General features: G+C 58.7%; 1 protein-coding gene across 1 annotated transcript; it reads right to left on the bottom strand.

Annotated features, from left to right (window-relative positions):
- Positions 1 to 1,136: 1,136 nt before the first annotated feature.
- Positions 1,137 to 5,759, bottom strand: PTX4 (pentraxin 4). The gene is made up of 3 exons (XM_025916918.2): positions 4,975 to 5,759; positions 3,743 to 4,406; positions 1,137 to 2,730 (listed from the first exon to the last, which is right to left on the bottom strand). The coding sequence occupies exons 1-3, from the start codon at positions 5,224 to 5,226 to the stop codon at positions 2,090 to 2,092; spliced, it is 1,557 nt and encodes a 518-aa protein (XP_025772703.1). The 5' UTR covers positions 5,227 to 5,759; the 3' UTR covers positions 1,137 to 2,089.
- Positions 5,760 to 10,253: the final 4,494 nt, after the last annotated feature.

The raw sequence follows: 10,253 nt of genomic DNA, 5'->3' as shown, positions 1-10,253 counted from the left end.
GCTTTCTCATTTTTATTTAAATTTCATTAATGTTTGTTCATTTTTGAGAAAGAGAGACAGAGACAGAGTGAGAGTGGGGGAGGGGCAGAGAGAGAGAGGGAGACACAATCCGAAGCAGGCTCCCGCTCGGAGCCCGATGCCGGGCTCGAACTCACGAACGGATCACAACCTGAGCCGAAGTTGGATGCTTAACCGCTGAGCCACCAGGAGCCCCTTCTCACTTTTAAAGTGGGGCAGTTCTCAGGATGCCTGGGTGGCTCAGTCGGTAGAGTGTGCAACTCTTGACCTCAGGGTTGTGAGTTTGAGCCCCATGTTGGGTGTGGACATTACTTAAAAATAAAATCTTGGGGCGCCTGGGTGGCGCAGTCGGTTAAGCGTCCGACTTCAGCCAGGTCACGATCTCGCGGTCCGTGAGTTCGAGCCCCGCGTCGGGCTCTGGGCTGATGGCTCAGAGCCTGGAGCCTGTTTCCGATTCTGTGTCTCCCTCTCTCTCTGCCCCTCCCCCGTTCATGCTCTCTCTCTGTCCCAAAAAAATGAATAAACGTTCAAAAAAAAAATTAAAAAAAATAATAATAAAAATAAAATCTTTAGGGGCGCCTGGGTGGCTCAGTCAGTTGAGCGTCCGACTTCGGCTCAGGTTATGATGTCACGCTCCATGAGTTCGAGCCCCGTGTCGGGCTCTGTGCTGACAGCTCAGAGCCCGGAGCTGCTTCGGATTCTGTGTCTCCCTCTCTCTCTGCCCCTCCCCCACTCACGCTCTGTCTCTCACTAATAAATAAACGTAAAAGAAAAATTTTTTTAAATAAAATCTTTAAAAAAATAAATAAAACTCAACGGGGGGAGTGCTGAGAACCCAGCCTGTTTCCAAACTCAGTGATTCCACACCTCTCCCACGTGGGGCAGGGTGGGGGGGAGGGGGCGACTGCCCTGTTCTGTCTACACTGACTCCTTCCTGATTCTGTGAGCCTGGGTTTGGCTCCTCCTCGGTTTGGGCATCTCCACTCCCGGAGGGGTTAATGTCCATCACCCTACAATGTCAACACAGTAAACCCCGCCCCACCATGTGGCCCCAAAAACCTCCTCCCGGGTGCCCACTCGAGGGAACAGGAGCGCGTGTCTGCACGGGGACTCACGTGACAATTCCCGGAACAGCTTTATTCGCTGAAGCCGAAGCCTGGACACAACCCCAGTGCCCATCAGCTGGTGGGGGCGGGCACAGCAGAGGACGGGTGCCTGACGTGCTGCCTCGTGGGCGAGGCCGGGGGGCTCAGCGGCAGGGGCAGACACGGAGTGGGATTCCATCACGAGAGATGTCCGACGTCCAGGCAGGTCGGCCGAGACGGGGAGCCGCTCCGTGGTCGCGGGGGCTGGGGCGGCAGGAGCGACCACGACCAGGCATGGTTTGCGGGTGAGGGGCCGTGGAAACCCCCCCAAAGTGGAACGCAGTGACGGTTGCCCAGCTCGGTAAACTCGCTGATCGTCTTTGAACTGAGCCCGTGACACGGGTGAACTTGGTGACACGCGCTACGGTGAGGGTCCGGCGAGGCTGCCGTTCGTTCCTGAATAGCCTGCTCCCTTTGTGGGTCCCCCGTCCCGACGGCTCTGGCAGCCTCTCCAGCCACCACAGCACCTTAAGGGAACCCCCAGGGCACCCGGCATAGGGCAGTGGAGCCCTGGGGCAGGAAATGGATCCCTGGTCCTCTCCACGAGGGACACGGGAGCAAGGACAGCCCAGAAGGACTCTTCCATAAGCCGCCTTAGAGAGGCCCACGGTAGTTCAAATGCACCCACACTGTTTCCAGGAAAACGGGGTTCTCCATCGGCAGCCCCAGCCCAGAGAGTCTCCACTGGAGTCCTGCGCTCCCTGCTGGCAGGTGGGGCCCAGCTGGCATGGTGTCACAGCCCATTCTGTCCCTGCCTGCCATCCTCCCACAGCCCCGCTCTGCCCAGTGGCCCGCCCCCCCCTCCCTCCACGCTGCCCTGTCCCCTCCCCAGTCCGGGAGGGGGCCCTCTACGGGGGTGTGCTGGGGCCGGGGGACAGGTGGCTGGTGCTGCTCAGGCTGTCCCCGTCCAGCCCGAGAACAAAGCCTCAGGGACAGAGCGCCAGGCAGCTGCAGTTCACCCTCTGCACGAATCCGCCCACCCGGTGGGCGTCGTCCAGCGTGAGGATAGCGCCCGGAGGGAGCCCCCTCCCAGTGGCGAGGCTTGCCACCTCCCCGGGGACCAGTGCCCGGTCCCATATGGCCAGGCCCGCCACGCTCCCCACAAAGGCCTCGGAGCTGTCGAACCCACCCCCCACGCTGTCTTGCTCCTGGCCCAGCACAAGGGACCCCCCTGGAGGGATCTCGTAGCCCTCCCTGAAGCGGGAGCCAGTGGCCACTAGCCTGCGGTCTATGTGGAGCCGGTACCTGCCCAGCGTGGACGTCCAGATGACACACACGTGGTGCCACCGGCCATCCAGCAGTGGCTGCAGGGGCAGCTCCCTGAAGGCCGGGTCTCCGATCACGAAGTGGACAGAGCCAGGGACCAGGGAGTCCCTGCCGTGCAGCACGAGCTTGTTGTCATTCTCCTCGGTGGCGTAGGAGAGCAGGGTGCCCAGGTGGCCCGAGGCCACGCGGACCCAGCTGCAGACAGACAGGGCCCGCAGGCCTGCGGGGAAGCCGGGACTCAGGAAGGCGACGTTCTGGGTGGAGGCGTTGGGGAAGACGAGCACGGGGCCCACGTTGCAGGCTGGGGACAGACGGGAGAGTCAGCCCGGGCACCAGGGGGCTGCAGAAGCACCCATGACCGCGGGCACTGCCCTTGCTGTGGGGCACAGGCCACAGACCCCGTGGCCGACCTGCCTCAAGCAGTAACTGCGAGGGTGGCTGTGCACGGCCCTGTTGGTCCTTGCGGCCGAACCACCAGCCTGTCTCGCAGCCGGGGACACCGGGAGCTGGGGCAGTCACACAACTGGGCAGAACTGAGCCCCCCCCCCCGGGGCTGCTGTAAGGGAGCCTCACAACTTAGAGGCTCAAAACCACACAAATTCAGGGTCTTCCGGGTCTGCAGGTTGGAGGTCAAAAGCCAGACGTGGGTCTCTCTCCCGGACTCAACTCACAGCGTGGGCAGCCGTGGTTCCTTTGCTGCCCTTCCAGTCTAGCGATGCCCCCACTCCGTGGCTCACGGCCCCTCCCGTACATCCGTCTAAACTTTGCCCCTGGGGTCACACCTCCTTCTCCGATCCTGACCTTCCTGCCTCCCCTAGAAGGGATAATCCCGGATCCCCTCCCGTCTCAGGATGCGTCATCGCAGACGGAAGTTCCCCTTGCTGTGTGAGGTGACGCATCCACAGGGCCCAGGGATCAGGACTTGAACATCTTTGGGGTCATTGCCCTTCAGGTCTGCCTGACCAAGGGTCCATGGGGGGGGTGGCGGTGGGCCCGGGGCAGCTGCACCTGCTCCGAGGTCCCGATTGGCAGGCTGCGGACCTACATCTCTAACTCGCTGGCCCACTGGACTCAAGAATGAAGGGGCGTTTACCCCGGGTGGCACCCCAGTCCTGTGTGCCCATCTGTCCCTAACGCCCAGGCTGCGGGGGATCCGCAGACAGACCTTCCCCTGCACGGCCCCCTCCTTCCCGCCAGCAGGTGCGACTGTGAGGCCAGTGTCCTCTCCGCACAGCTCTGGGGAGAAGGCTGTTCAGAGGGGACCGGAGGCCCAAGGAGGCACCAGCAGGGGAAGGGCGGGCCATGGTACTTACCCTCTCCTGGTCTCTCGGGCGGCCGGGTCCGCCGGCTGCCTGGGCCTGGTGGCTCCCGCGTCCCCTGGAGACGGCCGGCGAAGTCCTGAGGTGGGTCCCCGGGCTCAGGCGGAGCTCTGAGCGCCTGCCCGCCCCTCTGCAGCTTCGGGGAGCCTGGGCTTGGCAGCCCCAGCTGGGGCAGGGGCAGGGGCGGGGGCGGGGGCAGGGCCGAAGTCGGCCCCGGGGCCACGGCGCCAGGACCGGCCACCTGCAGCCGTCCCTCGAGAGCAGCCAGCCTGGCGCCCTGGCTCTGCACCAGGTGCGTGAGGCCGGCCACCGTGTCCTGTAGGGCCCGCAGGGCCAGGCCCAGGCCGGCGAGGCCGTCCCCCTGTGCCTCCCGCTCCTTCCCCGCCTGGGCCAGCTGCCTGTCCCTGTCACTCAGGGCGGAGTCCAAGGCCAGCAGCCTGGAGTCCAGCTTCCGGCTCCTGCGCTGTGACTTCTGCACCCAGGTCTTGAGGTGGCTCAGGTCACCCTGCACGGCGGCCTGTGACCGGTTCACGGCCAGGGCCACGGCCTGGGTCTCTAGGGCCAGGCTCTGGAACCGAGTGTCAATGTCGTAGGACAGGTTGTAGTTGCTGGCAAGGCCCCGCAGGTGTGTGAGGGTCACCTCTTGGAGCCTCCGAAACTAGAGAGAGGACACACAGCCATCACAAGGGCCGAGGGCCGGGGAGGACGCGGCACATGACTTCCCGCTCGCGCGTCTGGGCGCCTACCGAGCCCTGGCCGTGCTCCGCACTGATGTGATCCCCAGGCCGCTGCTGAGGGGTGGGCCGATTACCGCGGCCCCCGGGGCGGCTGAGCTCAGAGACGTGGGTGACCAACCCGAGGGCCCCGGGCTGCACTAGGTGGGGCGAGGGCTTCGGGCTCCCATGCCCCCTCCGCCCCACATCCCCCATCCCTGTGACCCTCAGGGTCCTGCCCCCCCGTGACCCTGCGCCCCTCCAGCTGCACCCCCCAGGGCTCCCCATGGGGGAGGGCTCCCAGCCCGACGCCCACCCAGTCCCATGGTCACTTGGCTTATCTTCATAACAGAGCCTAAGAAACCTTCTGTGCTGCTTTCCAACCACAGGTGACAATAGCATCGGTTGAACGGAAGAACCGAGGACTCCACGTTTGGGTCCCCAGAGCGCCGACAACTTCCCACTCTGTTTCTGTGACACCATCAACTGCCCCGCGTAACTGGGCACCCTTACCTGCTCTTCTAGTCTGCGGAGCCTCTCGAAAAATGGTTTTCTTTGCACTGCAGGGCCGGCTTCCTGCGACAGAACCCCATGCAGATACACAGGCACAAAAATAAGGAAGACAGACAGGGTCGTCCGCGGGCCGCCCATCCCGAGGACGCGCACAGGACGAGGCCGTCTGCTGTGTGCTCCTTCGCCACCCACAGCCCTGCTCGAGTGCCACGGGAGCGAGCTTCCTCCCTCCACCACCTTCGTGCAAAGCATCTGTCCGCCAGCCGGCGAGCTCTGGGGAGATGGTCACGTGTCCCAAGGACACGAGCTTAAAAACAGAGGCAAACAGTTTCTCCGGAAAATAATTCTTCTGGGTGAGAGCCCTGGCCTGGCTGGCTCAGAGGCAGACGGAGGTGATGGCTTTAGCAGGGACGCACGGACTCGTGTTCCCACCAAAGAGAAGCGGAAACAGGACAGGGCCCAGCCAGGGCCAGGGAGCCCCCGGGGCCAGGTCTGCGGTGGGGTCCAGCGTGCTAGTCCCATGAGGCCCATCTCTCTCCTCTGGATAAGGCAGAGGACGGGGTTGGGAGACGTCTTAACTTATTTTGGGGTGTAGGTTGTGTGGTGGGCTGCATGGTGGTCCCCGAAATGGTAGGTCTGAGTCCTAACTCTGTGAATTGCCTTGTGCCTGTGAATGGGAGTCTGTATGGAAAAAAGACCCTTGCGGGTGTCATTAAGGGTCTGGCGATGAGCCCATGCTGAATTAGGGTGTCCTTAGAAGAGACAGAAGAGGTGAATACACGGGGGGGGGGGGGGGGAGGCCATGGGAAGACGGAGGCAGAGACTGGGGTGACGTGGCCACCAGGAGAGCCAGGGGCCGGACGAGGCAGGAAGGGTCCTCCCCCTGGAGCATTGAGGACCTTGACCTTGGACCTCCATTGGTTACTGGCCATAGGCTGCTGCCCAGGACGCTGCCGCACTTCCGGCCCTCTGGGGCTCCCCCTGCTCCACCCTCCACCTATCACTCTCCCAGGCCACGTTGGATCCTTGCTCCTGCTTCTGTCTCTGTCCCTTGTGTTCCCCTGGCCCTGGGCTCCTTCACCTTTGTCATTTTGCTGCCATCGAAGGGGCACCTGGGGGGCAGAGGAGCCATGCATGTCTGAGCACAGCCGCGTGTTGAACTGGCCGTGCTTTTATCCTGCTTCCTCCTTGCATCTCGGTCCCTACAGCTGGCCCTGGGATGAGGTCCCCACCTGCCCCATTTATTTAGGCCGATGGCTGTGCTAGTGTAACCAGTGATCGCCACAGGGGAGCTTAAAACAATGGAAGTTTATTCTCTTGTAGTTCTGGAGACCAGCATCCCAGGGCCCTTCTCCTTCCTCCCCAAGGCTTCAGGGGAGGACCCCCCTGCCTGGTCCAGCCCCGGGCTCTCCTTGTGGCCATGTCACCCCACTCTCTTCCTCTGTCTTCCCACGGCCTTCTCCCCCGTGTCTCTGTCCTTCTGTCTCTTGTAAGTTACACTGCTCCCTGGATTCGGGCCCACTTGCATAATCCATTACGATCTTGAGGTCTGTAACTTAATTACATCCACCAAGACTCTTTCTCTGAATAAGCTTGCATTCATGAACTTGGATCTACTTTTTGGGAACCACCATGCAGCTTGTGACAGGGAGGTTTGAGAGGCTAGGGGTGTCCAGGGATGGTGGGGAGGCTGGGACACGGCACAGGCTTCAGTGAAGAGACTCGCGTGAATCTGGACACAGAGCTGCCGGGTCCCCAGTGCCTGCTCGACCTCCTGCAGCTGGCGACTCCTCTGCACGTCAGCTCTGCCGCGGGATGTGGTCAGGTGGCTCTCTGGAGCCGAGCCGTCTGACCCCGGAGCAACCACCCCCCCCTTTCCTGCCATGTGACTGGTCGGAATTGCGCTGCACCACGGGTGTAATGAAACTCACACTGGATTACAGGACTTCATACGAAAAAAGAATGTGAAAGATCTCACTAAGCATCGTACGTTACATGTGACATTGAAATGGTAATATTCTGGATCGACTGGGTTAAACAAAATATGTTCTTGGGGCACTTGGCTGGCTCAGTCAGTAGAACACGCGACTCTTGATCTCAGGGTGATGAGTTCAAGCCCCGTGTTGAGTGTGGAGCCTACTTTAAGATGTACGTATATATATATTCGTATTGTATATGTAACACGTATGTTAAAATTAAAATGATTTTCACCTGACCTTCTTACTGTTTTAGTACAGCTAACAGAAAACTTAACGTTACATATGGGGCTCACAACCTATTGTGATGGGATAGCATTGCCTGGGGAAAGACTGGATATGCAGCTGTGTGCAGGCATGTAAGCACGTGTAGATGTGCAAGTCTGCAGTGTGCAAGCATGTGTGGACGTGCAAGTGCGTGCAGGTGCACTGCGTCAGGTGACTTTCAATCTCCTTCATCGTCAGTTAAAAAAAAATAATTTTAGGGGCGCCTGGGTGGCTCAGTCGGTTAAGCGGCCGACTTCGGCTCAGGTCATGATCTCGCGGTCCGTGAGTTCGAGCCCCGCGTCGGGCTCTGTACTGACAGCTCAGAGCCTGGAGCCTGTTTCAGATTCTGTGTCTCCCTCTCTGTGACCCTCCCCTGTTCATGCTCTGTCTCTCCCTGTCTCAAAAATAAATAAAACGTTAAAAAAATAAAAAAAATAATTGTAGTGGAAATTATACACAAAATTCACTTATTTTAAGGCTAATGCTGAAAGCGAGTAATTGAAATAAATGTCTACATATTGGCTTGTGGGACTCTGAGGTTCCGCTAGCTTCCAGAAAGCAGCAACCAAAGCCAGGCACCTGCCCCCACGTAGGTAGGAGGGTGGGAGCTATTTAAAAAAAATTCTCTTAGATTTTTTTGTTTTTATTTCACTCTAGTTAGTTAATTAACACACAGGGCAATATTGGCCTCAGGAGTAGAATCCAGCGACTCAAGGGCGGGAGCTTCCTCGGGCCTGGGGGAACTTGCATTTACCAACAAAAAGCACCTCCCTTCCCCCATCTATCAAAACAAATTCCCCTCGTCCACATACAGAGCTTCCCGCCCTTCACTGTCTCATGTTTCATGTGACGGCTCAGCTAAGGGTCACTGGACACTGGGACCTGCTGACAGAAATCTCCCCAGGCGGAACAATGCCAAGAGCCAAGGAAAAGCTCAAAAACATCTTAATCACTACCCCCGGAGAGGGAAGAAAAGCTTTGTGTCTGCAAGGCCAAAAAAAAAAAAAAAAAAAAAAAAAAAAAAAGGATCTTAGGAGAAAAGGAATAATCAAGAGGAAAAAGTTGCTCTTGAAAATGAAAACGAGGATTTTCCAAATAAATAAGTGAATCCGCAAAGCTGAAAGACAAGGTTTGAGTGATTGCCCAGAAAGTAGGGCAAAAAGATGAAGAGATGGGGAGGAAAAGAGAAAAAAACCAGCCTTTGAGGTCAACCCGATAAAACACAAGTGTAGAGAGTGAGACTCAAGGAAGTGGGGAAGATAATCCAGGAAGGTGTCACAGCCAAGAGCACCCACCATCCCCAAGGCCACACGCCAGAGGGGGCCAGGTCTCTCCTCCAGGGTCAGGACCCCACGGAGGATGGAGAAGATGCTAAAGGTGTCCGCAGAGGAAACACCTGGTCACGTGGGAAAGACTGAGACATTCCTCCGGGAACTGAATGCTGGCTGCCAAAAGTACACGAGCACCCCTTAGCATTTCTGAGTAAAAATTATTTTCAGTGTTTATTTATTTTTGAGAGTAAGTTTGAGTGGGGAAGGGGCAGAGAGAGAGGGAGACCGAGGGTCTCAAGCACTGACAGCAGAGAGCCCCATGTCACCAACCGTGAGATCATGATCTGAGCCGAGGTCGGACGCTTCACCCATGGAGCCACCCAGGCGCCCCCAAGTTAGTTTCATTTAAAATTGTTCATCTCGCTCATGGGGCGCCTGGGTGGCTCTGTCGGCGAAGCGTCCGACTTCGGCTCAGGTCATGATCTGGTGGTTTGTGGCTTTGAGCCCCGCATCTGGCTCTGTGCTGACGGCTCGGAGCCTGCAGCCTGCTTCGGATTCTGTGTCTCCCTCTCTCCCTGCCCTTCCCCCACTCGCTCTTTCTCCCTCTCTCTCTCTCAAAGATAAATGTTAAAAAATTAAAAAAAAATTTCATCTCGCTCCAGTGTGAACTGGCCCAAAGGCATTTTTCAAATACGTATAGGCTTAAGTTTATCTTCTGCGCACCTATGGGCCTCATAGGCTTGGGGAAAACACGGGGATGGAAGTTGAATGAAGTTGCTGTAGGAACCCGAGAGTGAGGTTCTCATCCAGAAGCGGACTGGGAGGAATTCCCCGAGTCCCAGGAAGACATCGTCCTGGACTCCTCGCACCTGTCACAGCCCACACCCACTCCACCGGCTCCGCTCCTGCAGAAGCATCCCAGGCCAGCCGTCCTCACCGCCAGGCCCATACCTGCGCAGCACGAGCCTCGCACCTGCGACCCTGCGACCGCCGCTGCCCCCTACCGGCCGTTCTCCTGCCTGCACCCAGGGCGAACCTTCCAACAGGAGACTCCTTCACAGCCTGCTTGAACTTTCTTATCTCTCTTTGCCGACGGACATTATCGCTCCTGTATCTCACTGTGCTCCTGATTTGTTTTTAACTTAAAAAAAAAACAAAAAACGTTTATTTATTTTTGAGGGAGAGAGAGAGAGCGCGCGCTCAGGGTGGGGGGCAGAGAGAGGAGGACAGAGGATCCAAAAGCGGGCTTTGCATTGACAGGCTGTCAGCAGCAAGCCGGACGCGGGGCTCGAACTCACGGACCGGGAGATCATGCCCTGAGCCCAAGTCGACGCTCAACCGACGGAGCCACCCAGGCGCCCCAGCTTGTGCCCCTGATTTGTGAGCGGGCACTTTATTTTCTTCATTCTCTGTCCTGGAAGAGTGCTTGCTGTACGCAGTAGGCATTTAATTTGTGCATGCTGAATGAATACACCCTTCCCGGACTCCCTCGCAAGGGCAGTCGAGGCTGAAGCGGCGCCTCCCCTGTGAGGTCTTTCCAGATCGCCCACGGCACTGCCCACCGCCCGTTCGTCAGGACGGAGGGCAGCCCTTGGAACGTGACCACCGAGGAAGTGGATTTCGGCCAATTTACAGGGCCACCTGCGGCTGGCGGCCCCCGCGCGGAACCGTGCGGCGCCCACCCCTGTTGGGCCGCCCCTCGGGACCCGAAACCACTCAAGCCCTCGCTGCTTTCAGCCGGCAGCCGCGGCTCAGGGACCCGGAG

The sequence above is a fragment of the Puma concolor genome, chromosome E3 (genome assembly GCF_028749965.1).
Source record: "Puma concolor isolate L17-30 chromosome E3, mPumCon1.1.hap2, whole genome shotgun sequence".
Lineage (NCBI taxonomy): Eukaryota > Metazoa > Chordata > Mammalia > Carnivora > Felidae > Puma > Puma concolor.
Note: the sequence above shows the minus strand (reverse complement) of the source record. Positions and strands in the feature narration are given on the sequence as shown.

Coding starts and splice junctions, on each gene's coding strand:
- PTX4 (XM_025916918.2), bottom strand. CDS start 5,226: ATGCTTTGCACGAAGGTGGTGGAGGGAGGAAGCTCGCTCCCGTGGCAC. Junction 4,407..4,974: donor TCCGCAGACTAGAAGAGCAG/GTAAGGGTGCCC, acceptor TCCTCTCTCTAG/TTTCGGAGGCTCCAAGAGGT. Junction 2,731..3,742: donor GCCCGAGAGACCAGGAGAGG/GTAAGTACCATG, acceptor GTCTGTCCCCAG/CCTGCAACGTGGGCCCCGTG.